Genomic DNA, 23,030 nt, shown 5'->3' on the forward strand with positions numbered 1-23,030 from the left:
ACAGGGAGCAGAGGTACTATGCGGCCTCATTAAGACTTTTTGTGTCTTTGTTAGTATAAACTGAATAACTTAAGGGTGATTTCCTAAGAGCTCCTCTCCACTTTGATCACTGCTCTTCTCCCTTTGTTTCTTCCCATTTCATTTGTCTATGCTTTGTCTCAGTCTTCATGTTTCTTTTTTTCTTTTTTAAGATTTTATTTATTTATTTGACACAGAGAGAGAGACAGTGAGAGAGGGAACACAAGCAGGGGGAGTGGGAGAGGGACAAGCAGGCTTCCCGTAGGGCAGGGAGCCCAATGCGGGGCTTGATCCCAGGACCCTGGGATCATGACCTGAGCCGAAGGCAGACACTTAACGACTGAGCCACCCAGGCGCCCCTCAGTCTTCATTTTTCTATTTGAACAGGTTTTTCAGAACTTTAGGCCACACAGTCTCTCTCTCTTCAAGATCTCCCCATTCAAAGTGGTTTGGGGATTCTCATGCTGCAAATGTTTGTTATCTCTCAAACACCCAGGAGGAGATAAATGGTATACACCAGTAGGTCTCAACCATGGGTGATTTGGTAAAGTCTGGAGACATTTTTGATTGTCACAACGAAGGGCAGGGTGTCACTGACATGATACAGGCCAGGGATGCTGCTAAACATCCTAAAATGCACAGAACAGCTCCCAACAACAAAGAATTATCTGGCCCCAAAGGTCAATAATGCTGCTATTGAGAAACCCAGGTATGAAGAGGTATCAGTAGCTGAAGATTACTGAGGAGGTACTGCAGCCTCCTTAGGGCTGCAAACTCTCAAGGTGGTAAAGTGACAGCCACTGACATCAGATTGTTTGGACTTGGATCCCCAGGTTCCCTGTTTTGCTGGCTGTATGATTTTGGACTAATTACTCGATGCCATGAAAGCACAGTTTCCTCATTTGGAAAAAGGGGCTAATAAAGTATTCTCATAAACTAAGCTTCCTGGAGGCAGGGACGTAATTTTACCTGCCATGCTTAGATTAGGGACTAGTAGCCAATGGGGAGTACTAACTATCTGTGGATTGTCTCACATAGTTCTTTTGAGGCCTAAAGCATAGCACATTTTTAGGTGATATGAAACACAGTGAAAAGGAGAAAAGCAGCCCCTGATAGTGGGAATTAGGCTGGCACCATAAACTGGGATGTGCTGCCCTGTTGAATATAAACAATTTCATGGAACACCAATTATCAAAGCCACTCTGACCAGGATAGATTAAGACAAAATGAAAACCACTCCAAAACCACGTCTGAACACAAACAAACAAACAAAAACATTGTCCCGATCACACACACACAAAACAAATATGCCCCTCTCCTGGCCAACATGAGGGACTGCTGCTTCATAATCAAGCATAACTTCAGCTTCTCTTGGTTCTTCTCCCTTTTTTAGATAAGAATTAAAGGGGCACCTGGATGGCTCAGTCGGTTAAGCCCTGACTCTTGTTTTCAGCTCAGGTCATGATCTCAGAGTAGCGAGATGGAGCCGTGCATCAGGCTCTGCGCTCAGTGGGAGTCTGCTTCTCTCCCTCTGCCCCTCCCACATGCTCACCCTCTCACTCTTTTTCTCTAAAATAAATAAATCTTTTGGTGGCGCCTGGGTGGCTCAGTCGTTAAGCATTTGCCTTCAGCTCAGGTCATGATCCCAGAGTCCTGGGATCGAGCCCTGTGTCGGGCTCCCTGCTCCGTGGGAAGCCTGCTTCTCCCTCTGCTGCTCCCCCTGCTTGTGTTCCCTCTCTCCCTGCCTCTCTCTCTGTCAAATAAATAAATAAAATCTTTAAAAAAAAAATAAATCTTTTATAAGAATTATTAAAATATCCCGTCATAGAATTACCTCCACCTCCTAAAAGCATCCAGTCTAGACAGAAGGCCTGCTTCCTTGAACACACCTAGAGGTTACCTAACACAAGTCCAAATCCTGTAAATTCTTTCAGGCACCCTCTTCCTGAAATGCCTCCGTCCTTCATGGTGTGTCTCCCTCCTTGCAAGGAGACAATAAGGCCAACTTCGTTCAACTTTAGTGGTGTTGTCAGCGGTCTTCAGCTGGAGGCCATCCACAATCGTGAGAGCCCCTTCAAAGGTTAACTGCTGTTATTATGCCTCAAGGGGAATTGCATGAGGCACCCAGAGCGTTCAAGCAGAGATTTCATGAACAAGTATTTTCAGGCTTCCTGACAGACTACTGGCAGTCCATTTCTTCTCAGGGGACATCTCTCCTCAAAACTTTTGGCTTCCGACCTCCCAAGCTGGAATCCAGCATGTCAGATTAAATTTCTCATTAAGTAAAACCTCTTAGTGAGGTGCGCACCCCTAGCTCCAACTTCTGAGTTCCTCGAACACTGGAACACCTCAAGGGCTCATAGTGTAGGTAGTAGCAAGGAACCTAAAGCCCTAACGGGTTCATATTACTGAGCCTCCCACCCACCACCTAACCCAGGAGAAATGGCCCCGAATTCACTCCACAAGCCCTGCCCAACAGCGTGGAAACCTCTGCCCAGAAACAGACTGAGGTAACAGCCGCCAACTGCAAAACCCAACCTTCCGTCCGGCTTCCTTAGACGTCGCACACGCGCACGCAACGCTGGGCGGCCGTCCTGTAAGTGCCCGCCTCTTCTAGGCGGACTACAAGTCCCGGCTTGCCTGCCGCCGCGCCGCGCCGTCCCCTGGTAACTCGCGCCAGACGGAGCGCTCCAGAGCGGTTCCTCCGTGCGCCTGCGCCTTGGCAGGCTCTGCGCAGGCGTATTTCCAACGCCTGGGAGGAGAGGGCGGGGTGTTGTTCCCTTTAGCTGATGCAAGAGCCTAGTGCGGTGGTAGGAGCAGTGTCGGTAGGAGCAGTGCTGCCCGCGGGGCCTGGGGCTGACCCGTCCGACTTCCCGTCCGTGCCGAGCCCACTCGAGCCGCAGCCATGTCCGGGGACGAGGTGAGGGCCTGAGCCTGGTTCTAGGGCTAAGGACTGAGGCGGAGAGTCTAACCCACCCCGGTGTGGGAGACCGGGCCTGCGGCCTAGCGGCCGGCCGCCGCCATGTGGGGCCCCCGGGCCTAAGCGGCTGGGAGCGATAGAGCCGGTGAGGACTTCGGAGCCGCGGGCCTGGTCGCGCCCGGCTCTCCTCAGGGTGGCGGCGCCGAGGCCTACGTCCTCCTGTGGCCGGCATTTCCGGAATTTTGAGCTCGTTGAGCCGCCCTCCCAGAAGGGGGCTTGAATGCCCGGGTAATGCCCCAAAAGAACGAGATTGGGGCTGCCGACCCCTGCATTCCTTTCGATTTGACAGTGCGGCTCCAACTCTCCTCGCTGGGCGCCGGGAGTGGTGAAAGGAGCCTCCGTCAGCTCCGGCGGAGCGCCCTCGTTAAACTTTGCAGGCTGGCTTGTCCTGGCCGGTATCCGCCCTTATTCTCATCTTGAGCATTATAGGGGTGAGGGAGATAGGACAGAGGAAAAGACCCTTCAGCCTCAAAAAGTGACTCACCTCGGAAAGTTTTAGGGCGGGAGTCCCTGAGCCTCCCTGAACAGAGAGCTCACAGCGACGTGAGCGGGAAGATCGGGCTGCGAAGCTGGCTGGATCTTTTTCCACCGTCGTGCTTGTACTTCAGCAAATTTTCTCAAATCCTTTTTAGCCAGATTTGTACCCGTTCACGTAAAATCAAACGGCTTAAAATGAAATTTAATTTAAGTACTGTAAGTATTGACTGAGGGAAAGCTACAGCTTACCGGCCAGGTCTCCCCGCCAAAAAAAAAAAAAGCTCTTGAATTTATAATTCACTTTGTAAATATTGGGATGCTTGGCCTATAGCGCCTTGGAGAGGAGGAGGAGGAAAAAATCTAGGCTTCCTCGAGCGTTGGTTTTTTTAGGTAGACCCTGAACGATGCTTAGAATTTCCACAGTAGTGGAAAGGCCTGATCACAGGGTAAAGGGAGTGGTTAAGAAGGCAAGTACATGTGCTCACAGAAAGGATATTCACCAATTTGCTTAGAGTTAATTCCATTGAGACGTAGTGGTGGCTAATTCGTGGAGGGATTTGAAGACCAAATTAAGGAATTTGGACTTTATTCTGGAGGAGGCAACTCCAGTCTCACATTTGATTTTCACAATAACTGTGTAAAATTGGTATCATTGTTATTATGCCCATTTTAGAGATGAGAGAACTGAGGCTTAGAGAGTTGTATGATGCCCATGATTAAATAGTAAGTGGCGGAGCCAGTAGTAGAATTCCAGATCTATGCAATATTGCCTCCATCTAGGTAACTGGGAAGCTCTTGCTCTGTTAGGAGATAACAGAGTCTAAATGAAGTAGGTGGTTCTTGCTTGGAGGTCATGCTCTGAACTCCAAGACATTGCTCTGGCCACTGTATTTCAGAAGTTCTGAGAGTGGCAGTGTTTCATGCTTGTTTCTTTTCTACCCATTTTCTCAGCTTTTCATAATCTTTAACAGTGCTTATGTAGGTCTGTGGGGTACTATTCTGTGTATGGGGTTTATGGTAAAGTACAAGTGTTGTAAGGGAGTGAAGAGATCTACTAGTAGCTACAGGAGAAGAAATAGGGCCATTTCAACATAGCGATTTGGGGAGCTGGAGGATTCAGTTTTAGCAGTGGGATCAAGTTTTGAAGGAAGTGCAATGTGAATAAATTATTGAAGGGTGAACAAGATTTTGCCAGCAAAAAATGGCAGAACCAGCATTCCAGCAGAGGGCTTTAGAAGCCAATAAAGTAGTAAGCAGCTTAACGCTTCACAGGTCTACCAGTCCAACTTCATTTTATAGGCAGGAAACTAGGGCCTAGGGAGGTTAACTTGCCCAAGATCACACAGCAAGTTAGTGGGACTAGAAACTCAGCCTTTGGCTTCAACCCTGGAGGTATGTGCAGGGTCTGGTTCCTCTAGTACTATTGACTAGATTAGTATTCTTAGGCCAGTCTTTAACTTCTGACTACTTTACAGACATGTAAGGATCAAGTGAAAAGTTGTACATGGAAATGATTTATAAACTGCCAGGGTCTCCCCAAGAGTAGAAGTTCTGGGCTAGGATAGAGGGTTAAAGAACCTGTTTTTTTTTTTTCCTATTTTCTTCACATTTCCTTCTTTCTTTAAACACTTTATTGATGTATAATTGACATAAAATAAACTGTATACATTTCTTAAGCCAGAAACTCACCAAAATACAACTTTCTTTAACCTAGTGGAACACCATGACCTTTAAAAAGCAGTGTTCTAGAATTATGGAAAAATATCCTAATCTGCAGGCATTCATTATTTTTCAGACCATTTTTTTTAGTGCTGTCAATAGCTAAGATTACTGCTTATTACTAGGCCCCATTTACAGGGTGTCAGAACCATTAGGTTTTCACACAACATGGTAGGATGTTTTACAAAAGAAGCTTTAAACTTAAAAAAAGTTTCTGATTAAAAATGGAATGTGTGTGGGGCACCTGGGTGGCTCAGTTAGTTAAACGACTGCCTTCAGCTCAGGTCATGATCCTGGAGTCCCGGGGACGGGGTTGAGTCCCACAGAGTCCCACATCGGGCTCCCTGCTCAGCAGGGAGTCTGCTTCTCCCTCTGACCCTCCCCTTTCCCATGCTCTCTCTCCCTCATTTTCTCTCTCAAATAAATAAAATCTTTAAAAAAAAAAAATGGAATGTGTGTTGTACAGAGTTTACAAAGCACAGAAGAATACAAAGAAATAAAAATCTCCCAGGATCCCATCACCCACGGATGACAATATTTAGCATTTGTTCTCACCTTGCTTCTCTAGGTTCTTCTGTAACTAACACTTGCCTCCTGGGTGTGGTGTGGCCATAAAGTTATCTCGGGTAAATTCTGATGGATGAGAGTAGGTTACCACTTTCATGAAGCATTTTAGCATTCTCCAACCCAACCCAGCCTGGAAAGTTGAAAGTGGGAAGCTGTTTTTGAAAGCTTTGTTGTGGACTTAAAAAAAAAAAAAAAAAAGCTCAAGAGAGTCTGTGGTTTTTCCTAAGTGTACTGTCAGCAACTATTTGCTTCTCAAACCATACTAGTCTCATAAAACATTTTGAGTGTAATAATTTGTAAGTCAGACATGAAAATCTTTTAAAAAAAAAAAAAAGGCAAAAACTTTTTTTTTTACTCAGGACTGACATGGCCTTGTATTTTGGGGGAGTCCTGCTCTGGGCACCACTTTGGGATCCCTGGTTTCCTTATATTTAAACTCTACTTTCCTATGTGGTGTGAGTATATGAGGCACTGACTTTATGTGTTAAGTATCCAGAGACAGTAATTGAGAGAGATGTAATTACTTCAGTATATAATTCCTGCATGTTTATTACTCTTTACAAGGCTATAAGCAAACTGTTTGCCTGTACACTTAAGTATAAATGATATTCAGAGGGTAAGACGACAACTGTGGTGCTGTCCTCTGATTTAAGAATCCCTCCTATCTTTGGTCTGTCTTGCTGAATAATAGTTAAAAAATAATTAATATTCCAGGGAACTTGATACTTGGGGAAGAATGCAATAAATTGTAAGCCCTGCCAGACAACCAAATTTCTAGTGCCTAGTATGCTGTCCTTTTGCCAAATCTCCGCTTTCAGTAAATGAGGATAAACTGGATACCTCCCTGGAATAGATTGCAACATTCCATGTACAGTGACCCAGGACCTAATAGATTAGCTGTGGGGAACTTCCTCCTGTTTCTCCTATTTTCTTTATTTTTTATTTATTTATTTTTTATATCTTAAGTTTGCTCAGTAATGTTCTTCAGACTGACTGCATTTCAGAATTTGCTGCACAATTAAATCTTTGTGAAGGTAGCAGAGGAAATCTTTGAAATGAGGCTGTATCAATTTCCAGAATGTTTTGCAGAGCCTTCTTTATTGGGTGAGGACGATATCTACCCTACCTTATTACAGACCCTAGTTTGGTTTCAGTGTAGCTCAATTTCTCTAATGTACTTGGGTCATAAAGAAATGTAAGTAAATTGGAATCAATTTTGGGAATTTTTTTTGAGAGTTTCATGATATGTCTTGGAAATTTAATCAACCTGAGTTGATGAAATTTCAGTGATAGGAATCGAGATACCATGCTTTGTCAGAACTCTAAAGCATTACATAAATTATAATAATTGCTAACATTCATTGAGTACTTCTGTGCCAGGCACTGTGCGAAGTGTTTTATATTTAATTACTCATTTAATCCTCCCAATAACATTATTAGGTTTGTTTTTGGTTCCACTACTAATCTCCATTTTATAAATGAGGCAAGAACTTATCTGGAGTAACACAAGTAAGTGCCAGAGTGGATTTGAATTCAGTCAGTTGGACTCCAGGCTTGTGCTTTCAAATACTTCTCTGTCACTCAGATCATTGGGCAAAATCCTAAATTTAAGCATGGTAGAATTTGGACAAAGATTGGTAAGGACTTAGAGAAAAATACTTGGGACTTGAATCCAATTCTGCTTGACTTCAAAGACCTCTTTACATTGTACCAGGCATCTATTCTATATGTTGTTAAACTGTTGTGTCTAAAATAATGATCGATATTTTTTTCCAAGAGATCAGTGTGCACAAGTTGTTTATAAATTAGTTTAGTTTTTCACTTACTCTCTAGTGGACATTAGATTTAAAATAACTAAGAAAACTTAATGTTCCAGAAACAAAAAGCAAAATAAAAGGTTGTATGGAAGTTTCTCTTACTCAGAGATTTGCTATAGGAAGGGTTGCTGATGGATTTTCTTAAAGATTTGTCTGAACTTGGCCAGGGAGGGGGGGCAGTTCTTGTTTTAATTTTTTATCAGGTCAGGTCTCCTGGCATAGCAACCCCAGGTTACCAGCCGTAAATAAAGTTTCCAAATTTGCTTGTGAAATTTAAAAGTGAAGTTGCAGTATCTTGTGAGAATTTACAAATTTCAAGGCATGTGCATGTGTTTCCGAACCAGACCCCTCCCCCACCCCTTTACTAATAAGGGAAGGTTGTTGGATGGACTTTTTGTTTGTGTTTGTAAAATCCTTTTTGGTACTTTAATGCACCATATATTGTACTTTCAAGCGTATACTTTTTGAGTATACAACATTTGGAATGTGAGTGTCTTTAAAAACAATCACTTGGATCCTTTTTCTTTTTTTAAACAGATGATTTTTGATCCTACTATGAGCAAGAAGAAAAAGAAGAAGAAGAAGCCTTTTATGTTAGATGAGGAAGGGGATGCCCAGACAGAAGAAACCCAGTCCTCAGAAACAAAAGAAGTAGAACCAGAGCCAACTGAGGATAAAGATGTAGAAGCCGATGAAGAGGACAGTAGGAAAAAGGGTGAGTTGTAGATATGAAAGAGTCAGTGATGTCCTATGAGACCTGATTCTCTTCTGTGAGTGTTTTAGATTTTGTGCACAGTGACCTCTCAGCCTGGTAAGTGAAGTTGAGGCTATCAGTATGTTGTGTGCACTGGATCTTGCCAGATTTCTGATAGACTTGTTCCAGAGAAATTCCTACCAAATCCACAAGTTGCAGAGATGACAAAACCTCATCATTCCAGGCCTGGTTTTTCCAGTCTAACCTGTCAGGTCTCTTCCAGTTTTAATTGTAGTTGTATTTGAGTGTAGGCAGAAAGACATTGCAGCAAAATAGGCAGTTTTGTATCTTAGCAAACCTGAGAATCTATAAAAAGAGATTAAAATTATAGCCTAAAATGTTTGGATTTAGACACCAGCGTTAGTTATTCCCTCTTGTGCTCTAACATAGACACCATTTGATTACTAGAAATAAGTGATGCAATAAACATGATTCATGTCTAGTGAACATAAGACACTGCTGGCGATGGGGAGAACTGACATTCGTTGAGCATCTAGCATGTGCTAAGCATCTTGTACATGTTTTAAAAAAAACGTGAAAAGTAAAACATTCTTGTAATAAGACAAAATGAATTCATAAACAGCTCCTTGAAAAACTTTGTAGCAGAGGGATCCTAAATATTCTTAGTGTACAATAGGGCAGGACAAATGGAAGACTTATTGAATAAACCCATTATTACTAATGGTGGATAAAGTTTCAAATTGTAGCCTTATTTTAACAAATGTCATATACTTCATAAGGCCCTTTGTTGATTGATTTTAGTAACAATGAGCTAACCACTAGGATTTAGATGAAAAAAGTATAGCACCTTAGTAGCCAGTAGGGAGATAGGTAAGCCAGTAAGTACCTCTGTTGGAGTAACAGAAGGTTCTTTCAAGACACCTGGGGGGCACTTAAAACCCAGTTAGGGGATAGGCTTAGAGAAGGCTTCTTGGTGGTAGTTACTTCTAACCAAGATCCAGTGAGATGAAGATAAGTGCAATATGAGAGGGCCGACAGGAGGCTTAGGTAAGAGACCACACACACTACACTAAGAAGTGGAAGTAGTTTAGTTGGACTGGAACCAGGAATTAAGGGTTGGTAGATGAGAGGGTAGGCAGAAATGGAGAGATAAAACTAGAGACCCTTAGAAATTGTGTTAGAACTCTGACTTTGCCATAAGAATAATGAGGCATGGTATGGTCAGATTACTAAGCAAATATTCCCAACATGGTCCCCTAACCAGGATTTTCCTACAAAGCTTTGACTTGACCTGCCATTGAGTTTTTCAGAACCATAACCTTAGGTTGTAGAGATACCACTGTACTAACTAGTATCCAGTCTCTCTATTCTGGTGACTTGACTCATCAATAGCTGAAATGTTGGTTTAACTCGGTTTGTGCTGTACTTTCTGCTAGTTGTTAATACTCTTAATTATCTGTCTTTTTAGATGCTTCTGATGATTTAGATGACTTGAACTTCTTTAATCAGAAGAAAAAGAAGAAAAAAACAAAAAAGTTATTTGATATTGATGAAGCTGAAGAAGGTGTAAAGGTAGTATTGCTTTCTTATTGAAGGTAAAATTTGACCTCTCGAAAGGTTGCTAATAGCTCATGTTTCTTTTTGTCTTGTCTCAACAGCTTTGCTTTTGGTATTAAGTACTTGATCAGTGTTAAGGTCATTTTCTTGGGAGGGTGTCTGACTAGGTATCTTAAAGGGATTAAACAGTTTAAAGGAATATAAATTGAGTTTAACACATTGTATTGCAGTGCCATTAAGATGATTACAAAATGACCTTGGTCATTAACCACACTGAGATTGGCTGAGGAGAGCTATTTCTGTAAGTGAGAAATCCTGTGGAGCATATGTTCATATGGTTTCTTCTTCTTCTTTTTTTTTTTTTTTAAGATTTTATTTATTTATTTGACAGAGACACAGTGAGAGAGGGAACACAAGCAGGGGGAGTGGGAAAGGGAGAAGCAGGCTCCTGGCTGAGCAGGGAGCCCGATGTGGGGCTCGATCCCAGGACCCCGGGATCATGACCTGAGCCAAAGGCAGACGCTTAACGACTGAGCCACCCAGGCGCCCCATATGGTTTCTTCTGTTAGACTTTTGGTAGCATGTTGAAGATACAAACTTATGCATGTTCCTTTGAGCAGCAAAAAATGAACCCCAGCTTGTGATGGTTGGTGGCTGATGATTTTATGGCCTGTAGGAGAACAGGAGCATTTAGGCTGGTATTTTGGGGTTCTCTCGTCTTTTAGGGACATGAGGCCCTGTGATTATCTTGTTACTGGATCAGTTTCCGATATAAATATCTCAAAATTCTTTTGAACAAGGATGGATAAATAGGTGGGTAGGTGGGTAAATAGTAGGAGGATGGATCAAGAAGGAGCTGAAAGTCTGTTATTCCCTTATTTAGAGCTACTATTTTAAAGACCCTGTCCAGGAATCCTGAGCAGAGCCCACACATCTATTTCAAAAATCCAGGGTAATAGCAATTTTATGTATATACAAGTGAGAAGGAGCAAGCATGAGAACACACATACACATGTATTAAGTGTCCCATTTTATGCTTTCTACCCCAATTTTTCTTTGGTAGTTTATTTGCTCAAACTCAAGTAAATAAGGTGTGTCTCACATGTAATAGGAAATGTATACAGTAATTTGTTCAGTTTTGGAAACAATGTCACAATTTTGATAGCTTGGTTAATTCAGCAAATATGTATTGGTAATTACAGTGAGTCAGGCATTGTGTGCTAATTGCTAAGGTACTGAAATGAATAAGATATTTTTCCTTTTCAGAGATTATTTTAGTTCAGGAATAATTTAGACTCCTTTAGAACAAGATGATTTTACCTGGATTTACTTTATTCCCTCCCTGTTTGGGGATTCTCTTCTCTTCCTACTGTTGTAGGGAAACTGTGAAAGAAATATTCAGATTATACTGAACAAAAGAGGTTTAAATATCCTGGGTAACGAGGTGACATACCAGATGTGCTACAGAAGGTCTTGGTTAACAAGGTTTTGTTGGTCAGTTCCTCTAGTAGCTTTTGTCCTGAAGAGTCACTTATAAGCTCTGCTCCTACTAAGTGTTTAAATATTTTTTTCTCTACTATTGAAGGCATAACATAGCTTGTTACTACAAGTATCTTCATCAGGCAGGGCAAGGAGTTTAACTCGAAACTAAAGTGTTTTTAAGATACTGGATGTTGGGTTACTCGTCCACCTGAATTTTCAGACCATCACAGGGCTTTTGAAAAATCTTGAAAAACACTCTGCCATTTTCTGTGTTTCACTGGGTCTTTGCCTCAGTTTGGAAGTAGATCTGGCTGGAATGAAGTAAATAGTATAGGACTAGAAATCAGCTGTTGTGTGCTAATTTGTATCAGTATATCTAAGTTTCTCATTTAATGACTGTCATTTTAGAGACTGAATATCTGCTTTCTCGTGTATGTGTTATCCAGCTACTACACATGAGCTGATTGGTTTTTGATGGCCAGATGTGGCATTGAGACTACATAGCTGGATTTGGGATCTCAAGGCTGAGTGTCATTTACTCCCAGCTATTCCAGTTTTTCTGCTAAGATTTATGAAATTACAGTGGCCAGTGTCAGAGTTTTTCAGGATGTAGGCATGTAAAAATAGATGTTGATAAGGTAATATTGACAGCATACTTGAGGGTAGGAAGCCGGATAAGCTGGTGAAAAGGATGGAGACATTAGAAGACTAGAGACTGAGACTGGCCTTTTCTGATCTTCTGGGGTGTGTATGACTCATTTCTAGTGCCCTGTTTACATCCATAACTATAGCAGCCAATCTTAGGATCAAGCTGTACCTTGTCTCCATCCATTCATCAGGTGACTGTAATTCTCTGGATTCTGCCTTTTCCCTCTTTCATGATGTCATCTATTGAAATGATGCCCAAAGACCTCTTCACAATCTGGTGCCAGCTGACTGTGGTATAATAAAAAATAAATATTTGGTCTTTGTCCCCAGTTCCTGGCACACAGCTTCTAAAACCCTTGGCATCTCTGGAGTGATAAAAGTATCATTTTGAGAGATGATTAGTGGCTGGGAGCCCCTGGATAGCTTTAGGGTGGGGGACTGGTTGTCAGATTAAGCCGTGATGAGAGGATTGGAACTTTCACATTCACACTCCTCCAGGGAAAGGGACTGGAGATTGAGTTCAGCCACCAATGGGCAATGATTTAATCCTGCCTACATAATGAAACCTCCGTAAAAACCCTTCAACGGCGGGGGTTAGAGAGCTTCACGGTTAGTGAACACTAACTAACTGTTGGGCGAGTGGTATAACCAGAGAAGGCTCTGCACCTGCCTCCCTCCCCACCCTTTTTTTTTTGCTCTATGCATCTCTTCCTTTTGACTGTTACTGAATTGTATCCTTTATCATAAACTGGTAATAGTTAAGTGTTTTTCTGAGTCTGAGTCGTTCTAGCAGATTATTAAATGGGGGGGGTGTTCTGAATTTGTAGTCAAGTCAGACTAAGTGTGGGTAAGACATGGGGACCCTGTGCTTGGGACAGTCTTGTGAGACTGAGCCATTAAACCTGTGGAATCTGTCACTGAGCCTGAGTAGTGTCAGAGTTGAATTGAATCGTAGGCCACCTAGTTAGTGTCAGAGAGCTGGACGATAGCTGTGGGAAAAAACCACGTATTTGGTGTCAGGAGGAAAAATGGCTCCCATTGATTGCATCAGAATACTTCGAAACTTCTTTAAAATACTCCTAAACCCTGTTCCTGCTTAAAGATTGTCAACCAAAAGATACAGGAATCTTTTTTTTTTCCTTAAGATTTTATTTATTTTAGTGAAAGAGAGAGACCACATGAGCGGGAGGGACAGAGGGAGAGAGAGAGAAAATCTCAAGCAGACTCTGCACTGAGTGCAAATCCCAATGCAGAGCTCGATCTCACGACCCCAAGATCACAACCTGAGCCGAAACCAAGAGTCAGATGCTCAACCAACTGTGTCACTGAGGTGCCCTGATACAGGAATCTTTTAAAGATTCCCAGGTGATTATGACAGTGGCCTGGTTTGGAAACATGGGCAATAATTACAAGATCTCAAGACTGATGGATAAAATAAAGGAAAAGATGCCACAAAATTGTCTTAAAGAGGGGTGCCTGGCTGACTCAGGAGAACATGTGACTCTTGATCTCAGGGTTGTGAGTTCAAGCCTCACATTGGGTGTGGAGCCTCCTTTAAAAAACAAGGTATCTTAAAGAACTTCCAGTTTAAATGACAGACTTTATTTTTAATTTTTTTTTTTTAAGATGTTATTTATTTACTTGAGAGTGAGCAAGAGAGAGAGCATAGAGGGAGAAGGAGAAGCAGAGTCCCCGCTGAGCAGGGAGCCAGATGCGAGGCTCCATCCCAGGACCCTGAGATCATGACCTGAGCCAAAGGCAGACGCTTAACTGACTGATGCACCCAGGCGCCCCTATTTATTTGGTTTTTATTTTTATTTTTTTTAAAGATTTTATTTATTTGACAGACAGCGAGAGAGGGAACACAAGCAGGGGGAGTGGGAGAGAGGAGAAGTAGGCCTTCTGCTGAGACCCCGATGCAGGGCTTGATTCCAGGACCCTGGGATCATGACCTGAGCCGAAGGCAGACGCTTAATGACTGAGCCAACCAGGCGCCCTTATTTATTTGTTTTTTAAAGATTTTATTTATTTGAGAGAGGGCACAAGTGGGGGGAGGGGCAGAGGGAGAGGGACAGGCAGACTCCACACTGAGCACAGAGCCTGACACAGGGCTCGATACTAGGACCCCGAGATCATGACCTGGGCTGAAGTCAGATGCTTAACTGACTCAGCCACCCAGGTGCCCCTAAATGACAGACTTTCTGAGCCAGTTTGGTTCACTTGTGAGAGACATTGCTTATCTATAACTTCAGTTGTGAATATGTTTTCCTCCAAAATGATGTCAGCCCATGTCATTTAAAAAAAAATAGTCCTAGTATCAAAATGTTGATTCTTATCTCAATTTCTTAGGATCTTAAGATTGAAAGTGATATCCAAGAACCAGCTGAACCAGAGGATGACCTTGACATTATGCTTGGCAATAAAAAGAAGAAAAAGAAGAATGTTAAGTTCCCAGATGAGGATGAAATACTAGAGAAAGATGAAGGTAATATTGGGGCTCAGCAGCTCATTTCTAGGTTACTCAAGACTTTGGCCTGGTCTCTTTGATGACCTTTCTTATTTTTCCCTTCTCCTTATTTCCAGTGCCTGATAATGGAAACTGAAAGGAAAGGGTATCTAACTTGATAATGACAGTTCAAGATTTCATGGGGAAAAATTTGGCAGTTGGGATTACACTAACTGTAACTGTTTAAATGTTTCTTTTTTTTTTTTGGTTAAAAGTGCTGTTTTATTTATTTTTTTCTTTTTTTTTTTTTAATTTTTTATTGTTATGTTAATCCCCATACATTACATCATTAGTTTTAGATATAGTGTTCCATGATTCATTGTTTGTGCATAACACCCAGTGCTCCATGCAGAACGTGCCCTCCTCAATACCCATCACCAGGCTAACCCATCCTCCCACCCCCCTCCCCTCTAGAACCCTCAGTTTGTTTTTCAGAGTCCATCGTCTCTCATGGTTCTTCTCCCCCTCCGATTTCCCCCCCTTCATTCTTCCCCTCCTGCTACATTCTTCTTCTTCTTTTTTTCTTTCTTAACATATATTGCATTATTTGTTTCAGAGGTACAGATGTGAGATTCAACAGTCTTGCACAATTCACAGCGCTTACCAGAACACATACCCTCCCCAGTGCTGTTTTATTCTAAGTGCTAAAGTTCTTTAGAGAACTTTAGTGTAGTTAGCAGATGGATTTTTTAATGGATGTGGATGTTTCTTAAGCGCTTCAAAACATCTGGACTTTTTTCGTCTAATTATCCCAGTGCATTATGTTATCTTGTGTTTGTTAAATCAAGAAATAATTCGGTGTGTCTGTTACCACAAATTCCTAATTAGAGAGGTCTCTGTTAAGGGTTATTTATGAAAGTTGTAACATCCCTGTCTTGAAGAAGTAATAGGTTGGTTGTGAGCCTTGATGCTTTTATGCGGGAGGGAAGACAAATGTCTTTGAAGCTTTCATTTCTCTAGATCTGCCTCCGCCCCCCACCCTCACTTTGTTACTGCCTACCCCTCATTCTACGGTCTTTATTATCTGTAGCTTTAGAAGATGAAGACAGCAAAAAAGATGATGGTATCTCATTCAGTAACCAGACAGGTCCTGCTTGGGCGGGCTCAGAAAGAGACTACACATATGAGGAGGTAAGATAAATTCTGTTATGAAAAAGGGCTAAGATGTTCACTCAAATTCAAAGAAGAGCAAGATCTTTATTTACTTATTTTTTAATATTTGAGAGCACGAGAGAGAGCATGCACAGTGTGGGGGGCGGAGAGGCAGAGAGAAAGAGAGCCTCCAGCAGACTCCCCTCTGAGTGCGGAGCCCAGGCTCCATCTCATGACCCTGAGATCATGACCTGAGTCAAAATCAAGAGTCGGATGCTTAACCGACTGAGCCACCCGGGCGCACCTGAAGAGCAAGATCTTTATACTGAATTGGAAGGGCCATCGAAGAACAGATCCTGAAACAGACCCAGAGAGGTCACACAATCAGTGCAGTGTTGCCAGATACCCTCAGATGCCCAGAGTTCAGCAGTCATTATGGTATTCACTGTTCCATCTGAATCCATGAACTTCTGAGGACATGGAGCCCCTTAATTGAGAGAGCAGTATAGAGGAAGGGGGTGACTAATTTAGGGCCAGTCGAGTTTATTTGGGCTTTCCTGAATTGTACTTTTCCACGTATCACATACTTTCCCTAGAAACAGCAAAATTAGTAGGGCTCCTTCATTCAACTTTGAACTGAGTATTGCTGAGCATCCCTAATTGACCAGATCCTGGTTGAGGATTGAGTCCTGCTCTTAAGGCAATGCCAGAACACGTAGTGATAAGTGTGTGTGTTTAGCAAAAAGTGTATATGCGCTGCTAAAGCGAGCACTGTGTTTAGCAAAAAGTGATGTTTGCTTTGCTTGAAGGTAAAACAGAGTGAGTGGGAATTTTATACTGCTGCTATTAATAAGAATGTATGTGAATACCAATTGTTTCTCTATAGCTACTGAATCGAGTATTCAACATTATGAGGGAAAAGAATCCAGATATGGTTGCTGGAGAGAAAAGGAAATTTGTCATGAAACCTCCACAGGTTGTCCGAGTAGGAACAAAGAAAACTTCTTTTGTCAACTTTACAGATATCTGTAAACTGTAAGTTGGTTAATGGAGAGTCCTCCACCCCAAATACCAGATACTCCGTGGGGGCTATGTTAAATGTCCTTACTGTGCACTTTGTTGCAGGTAGAAGGAAAAAGATTGCACAAGTGTCGGGGTTGGTTTGAGGGAGGTCACAGTTTAAGTCTGTCAGTTCTTCCTGTTCTAGGTCTCAGGGCTTGCTTTATCAGGCATCCAGAGGTGAGAGAAGCCAACTCATGCTGACCCATGAGAGTGGATCTTAACCAGATGGAGGGAAGAGGGAGGAGGTTGAATGTAGTCCTCAGACAGGAGCCTGGGGAGCCCAGGGAGGTGGAAAAACTCATTAGGCTGGCTGGGGTGGGCCTGCCAAACTGCAAAAGTGATCTCTGGGACAGCAGCTTTATTTGGTGTGCCTCTTCTTTGAATGGTCATTGCCAAGACATGGTCGATGAGATTTTAGCTTTCTTTTTTTTTTTTTTTTTTTAAAGATTTTATTTATTTATTTGACAGAGAAAGACCGCGAGAGAGGGAACACAAGCAGGGTGAGTGGGAGAGGGAGAAGCAGGTTTCCCGCTGAGCAGGGAGACTGACTGGGGGCTCAATCCCGGGACCCTGGGATCATGACCTGAGCCAAAGGCAGACACTTAACTGAGCCACCCAGGCGCCCCATGAGATTTCAGCTTTCTTAATGATCATCACCTCCCATGTGTATCTCATCCCCAGGTCATGTTCTGGGCCTGGCACTTCTCATAGCTCAGCTGCATCTTTTCTGACAGGCTCTTTAGGGCAACTGACCTTATTTATCTACTGTTTGTTACTCAGTTTCATAAATGATACATGCTTATTGCAGATAAAAGGCAAAACAGTGATGAACAAAAAAGAGAATAAACACTAAAAATTCTACCACCCTGAGATAATCACTTGTTTTCATTATAGGCATTACTTAAAAGGTTTTAGACTTTTGGCTGATGACAACAGTAGTATATTCTTATTGTAGAAAAACTAGAAAATACAGACATGCTAAAGAAAATGAAAAATCATCTATAAGTCCACCATTAAGAGATAATCATAATACTTTTATGTTTAGTATTGTGCATGTAGATATTTTTAAATAAATTAGTATCATACTGGTTTTCAACAGAATTTTCTCTTAATATATCACAAAACTTTTACCCATGTCATTAAGTGGTCTTCAGAAATGTTTTGAGTAGCAACACGTTTTAACAGTTCCTTTGTTGGATATGGTTGCTTCCAAGTTTTCATGATCAGTGGCAAAGCTTTAGGAAACATCCTAATAGACGTATCTTGACAGTAACTCAGAATAGAGCTTAGGGCAAATTCCCAAAATGGAACTGCCAAGTGAAAAGGAATGGGTTATTTTCATGGCAGATGTTGGCAAATTGCTTTCCAGAAAGCTCCTACCAATTTATACTCCCACTAGCAATGTAGGAGTTTACCTTTCTATTATATTTTCACCAACCCTCACTTACTACACTTTGGGAAAAAATAACTTTTAAAATTGTAGTAGTACCTGGTTATTGGAACAAGTTCAAACAATGCCAAGTAAATAGAATTATTTTTTAGAAAAGATTTGTTTTAGAGAGAGAGAGAGAATGTGCATGTGGCGGGGAGGAGCAGAAGCAGAGGGAGAGGGGAAGCCGACTCCTTGACAATGCGGGGCTTGATCCCAGGACCCTGAGATCATGACGTGAGCTGAAAGCAAGAGACTTAATTGATTAAGCCACCCAGATGCCCCCCAAGTGAATAGTATTAAAAAGTTTAAATACTGAATGGCATTGCTCTGTATTTGCTTTTTCCTATGTGTACTTTGGCGGGGGGAGGGTATTTAGAGACCTGCCTTGTTCCAAAAGCAGGATAGAATAGATGTACCAAAACTTATTTAACTGCTCCTCACTTGTGAATATTTAAGCTGTTTTCAGTTTTTCTGCTCTTGTGGTACCATGAGGTATTTCTCTATATATTGTTCCCCTTTTTTTGGTAATGAAGATTTTCAAAAAGGAAATACATAGGGATTAGCAGAACAAACAGCCAAGTGTCCCATTGCCTAGGTTTCTTGTATTTTGACCTGTTGACACATGTGCATCAGATCTTTTTCTTCTTTAAAGGTTTTATTTTTTATTTATTTTTTTAGAAAGGGAGAGGGAGAATCCCAAGCAGGTTCCATGCCTAGCAGGGAGCCTGATGCGGGGCTCAGTCTCACAACCCTGAGATCGTGACCTGAGCTGAAATCAAGAGTCGGACACTTAACCCTGAGCCACCCAGGCACCCCCAGATTTTTTTCTTCTTTAAAAAGAGGGTTTTACAGTTACAATCAAGGACATCTATGTATCTCTTTCTGATTCTTTCACCTTCCTTCTCAGAGAAAGAGGTTAACCTCTAAAGTTGGTGTTTACCTTTCCTGAACATGTTTCTAGACATTTACTCACATGTATGTATTTATAAATAACATGTTGCTTTATGGGCTGTAAAATGTAAATAAATGGTATCTATGTATCTTTATTTCAGGGTTTGATGAGCTAGGCACTAAAAATCACCAAATAGTTGAGTAATTACAGATAAAAACAATGAGCAGGATGGTTTTTTTTTAGATATTCGGTAAGATTTCCAGTGAAGGATAAAGTTTATATATTTCACTTTCTTTTTAGATTACATCGTCAGCCCAAACATCTCCTTGCATTTTTATTGGCTGAATTGGGTACAAGGTAAGAAGCTATATTCACATTTATATATAATTATAGATAGTAGTACTGGATGTTTCAGAGGAACTTCTTATAACTTGAAAAGGGTACATAACATAACAACCTTAGAAAAAACTTTCACCAAAAAAAAAAAAAGAAAAAAAAACATTCACATAATGCTAATTAGAGGAACTTTTAGGCCAGTGAGGGAGGGAAATCGTTTGAGAGCTTAGCTGCTTAGGAATAGGGAACAGAGTTAAAAGTGGCTCATCCATACAGGCCTGCTGGTGTTCCTGTCATTAGAATTCTTGGGTCTTCTTATGGATCAAATATTAGACTTCAGAGGAAAGCATTTTCTTAGGTCAGAATTTATTTTCTAAATTGTTAATAGGCTATCAAAGAAATAGGCTGACAAGTGGCATGGGATTTGAAAACATTGAAACAGAGATCTGTAATTAGTTCCCTGTCTTCGGGGCTCACGTGTTGAAGGCACCAAGCCAGTCCGTCCCCATTCAGGGAGACCAGTATCCCACGGAGCCCATCCTAATGAGTATGACCGTAAGTACCAGGAATCCAAAAGTCCCTTTAAAAATAAGTAACCTAGACTTAGAGCATGATAATGGTGAGTAACACATACTGAGTGCCTGCTGTATGCCAGGTACCGTGCCAAGCACTTTTAGGGGTACTGTCTCAGTCGTTAATAATAGTCCCATGAACTGTAAGTGGAAATTACTACTACCCGTCTTACAGGTTTGGAAACAGTGAGTTGGTCACATAGCCAGCATCGTCAAGGTAGTAACTCAGCTCTGCCTGTCTCTAGAGCTGGAGCTCTTGAAAGGCTTGTAGAGATAACTAAGGTGTTTTGCTGTCTTCCTACTCAAAAGTCTTCCTATTTAAACTCAGTTTGTTGGAACTGACTACACTCACTGTGGGGTTAAGGAGTAATTTATTTGACTAGTGGTAGATACGTAGACTGTTGTAGAAGAATGTTTTAAATGTAAACTTGTTACACTATTCTTAACTTGCAGAAACTAATGAAGGAATAAAAACTAGCGGTGTCCTACTTCTCGGAATAATTTACAGTTTTTGTAGAGGTGGGATTGTTGTAACCAGTGAACTTATGGTCAGTGGGCTCTTATGGGGTTGTTGAGAAAATTCAGTATCTTTTGACAGTGAATGGAAAAAATTTTCCTACATCAAGCATTAGGAATCACCGTAGCTTGGAGATTAAGGGTTACAGTCCATGGAGGATGATAAAGCTTTATAGTTAAAGGAGAATCACAGGAGAGGTTCTTTAAAAAGTCAGTTTTATGAGATGCAAAACAAATACAAATTTAATGCTACCTGGCTGAATTTTGTTGTTTGACTTTGTGATTTGTAACAGATGATAACGTCTAGGGCAAAGCTTTACCTTATCAAAAGTGCTCGTCAGCACCACTGACAACATGTGACCTGTGATTTCACCTGTACTTCTTTATTGGTAACAGCTTTATAGAAATACAATTCACACATTTAAATGTACGAATGGTTTTTAATGTGTTGACATAGTTGAACAACCATTACCGTAACCCATTTTAGCATATTTTCATCAACTCGATGACTGAGTCAAAACATTTGGTGCTTAGAATTTTTGAAGATATAGTTCCCTTCCTGTTTTTATATTTATAGACCCCCCTCACTGCCTTGTACATGCTATACATTCAGTAGAAGTGTCTTTTTCCTTTGTTGGATGAATAAGCTATCACACACAGTTAGGAATCAATTTTGTTAGACTTAATCATAAATCTGATTGTGTCACTGGAGATATAATTGGTTGAAATTGGATTCAGTGTTAGGAAACAGGAGTACGTCATCAGGCACCAACTACTTAAAAATAAATTTTGAAAAATCAGGTAGTATAGCACTGCTCCTAGAACTCGTCCTATGCCATTGAATATATTTTAAATAGGCTCTGGAATTTGGTTTCTTACAGGAAACAATAATAATGGAGATACTTTTCTTTTCTCTCATAGTGGTTCTATAGATGGTAATAATCAACTTGTAATCAAAGGAAGATTCCAACAGAAACAGATAGAAAATGTTTTGAGAAGATATATCAGTAAGTGTATAATTTAATTACATCATTCTGAAATGTTCTCAATCAGGCTGTAATATTTTGGGGGAGATCTACAGGTTTTTTAATGAAGCTAGAAAGGCTGGCCTTCGCCTTCAAAGATGAGGGAAAATGATGGGAAGATGGGACAGCTACTCTTGGTAGCTGCTTACGGGTACAGAGAAGAAGGGTTTTGATTTCTTAAGGCCCAGCAGATCAAGGATGCTGCTTGGTTCTAGGCTGAAGGCCAAGTCAGGGAAATCTCTTTGCAATCAGGCTTGGCCTGCCTTTTATCATCTTCCTAATCACTTAAAATTGGCAGGTGTATTCCCACCTAGGAAAGCTAATGAGTTCTTAGTGGCTCTCCTGTGGACAGAACCAGGAATGGCATCTGGCAGTCATCCCTGCCTCCTTGGACATTTGGAGTCTTTTTTCAAACCTTGGTTTAGTACCTGAAGCATCACAGCAAACAGCTTGTGTCTTTTTATCCCTAGAATATCTAAGTTAAGCTAAAGCTTTCCCTGGTCTCGGTGCCAGCCTGGGCTTGTGGAGTTCATGGTAGAAGATGTTTCAGAGGGAAGAAACCTCTGGCTCACTGCAGCCGCCAGGTAATTTTGTATGTTGCTTTTCCTGCAGAGGAGTACGTTACCTGTCACACGTGCCGATCACCAGACACAATCCTGCAAAAGGACACCCGACTCTATTTCTTACAGTGCGAAACTTGTCATTCTCGATGCTCTGTTGCCAGCATCAAAACCGGCTTCCAGGCTGTCACAGGCAAGCGAGCACAGCTCCGTGCCAAAGCTAACTAACTGGCTGCCACCACGGATTTTGCAAAGTGTGTTGTGGAGATTTGGCTGGACAGGTTTACCATCAGAGTGGACATACGACTGTATTAAAAAACAAGATAGAAAAGCTGCCAGGTTCTTTGGCGTGTGGCTGGTTGGTCTGAAATCCTTGCAGGATGCCAATGCTCAAGCTGTTGACATACTCATTGCCTACTTTAACAACTGTCAGAAAAATGTGATGGGGTAAGGCGGTGCTTTTTTAAAATCGTTCATAGACTTATGTAAAATGCAAGATAAATTAAAGTTATTATAACAGTGATCCTTTCAATTTGCTTTGTCCTTCAGTTTTCTATAAAAATTATGCTTAATGAATTCAGCAAAAACAGTTGGCGCCTGACCTCTGGTGAGGTCTCTCTATCCTCATCCTGAGAAACCGGCCATTGGCAGGTGCTTCAGCTGGGCAGCTGTTATTCTTCTCAGCTTGTCTCGAGATAAAGCTTCACGTGAGAGGGTGGTTGGAACAGGAGATCTGGGAGGACAGCCTGTTTTCAGTGTCCAGGGAAAGATTACATAGATTATTTGAATTCCTTTACTTATGTGAGGATTGTTGCTACTACCTCACTGCCAAGTCCTCCAGCTGTTACCACGTGAGGGGAACACAAGGTGCTAGGTTCCCTCCCTCCCTCCCTCCCTCCGAATTTTTCTTTCTTATACTGGCCACTAAAAAAAATCTTAGAAATAAAGTCTTTAAGTATGTCTTGTAACCAGCACACTGAGAAAAACCCTAGTTGGGCGTCTGTTGGTGAGGAAGCAGTGCGGCATGTCGTACCACACAGAACTGAGCAAACTATGA

General features: G+C 41.6%; 1 protein-coding gene across 1 annotated transcript; it reads left to right on the forward strand.

The window, feature by feature from the left end:
• The first annotated feature begins 2,723 nt into the window (after nucleotides 1-2,723).
• EIF2S2 (eukaryotic translation initiation factor 2 subunit beta) lies at nucleotides 2,724-22,505 on the forward strand. The gene is made up of 9 exons (XM_032419693.1): nucleotides 2,724-2,938; nucleotides 8,116-8,293; nucleotides 9,762-9,865; nucleotides 14,330-14,465; nucleotides 15,517-15,617; nucleotides 16,465-16,613; nucleotides 19,265-19,321; nucleotides 21,310-21,395; nucleotides 22,026-22,505. The coding sequence occupies exons 1-9, from the start codon at nucleotides 2,924-2,926 to the stop codon at nucleotides 22,199-22,201; spliced, it is 1,002 nt and encodes a 333-aa protein (XP_032275584.1). The 5' UTR covers nucleotides 2,724-2,923; the 3' UTR covers nucleotides 22,202-22,505.
• The last annotated feature ends 525 nt before the right edge of the window (nucleotides 22,506-23,030 follow it).

This window comes from Phoca vitulina, unplaced genomic scaffold (assembly GCF_004348235.1).
Source record: "Phoca vitulina isolate PV1807 unplaced genomic scaffold, GSC_HSeal_1.0 scaffold22, whole genome shotgun sequence".
NCBI lineage: Eukaryota > Metazoa > Chordata > Mammalia > Carnivora > Phocidae > Phoca > Phoca vitulina.

Excerpts from the sequence above, each read along its gene's own strand:
- EIF2S2 (XM_032419693.1), top strand. Across the intron at positions 14,466-15,516 it reads AATACTAGAGAAAGATGAAG|CTTTAGAAGATGAAGACAGC; the intron begins GTAATATTGGGG and ends TATTATCTGTAG. Across the intron at positions 19,322-21,309 it reads TTGGCTGAATTGGGTACAAG|TGGTTCTATAGATGGTAATA; the intron begins GTAAGAAGCTAT and ends TTTCTCTCATAG.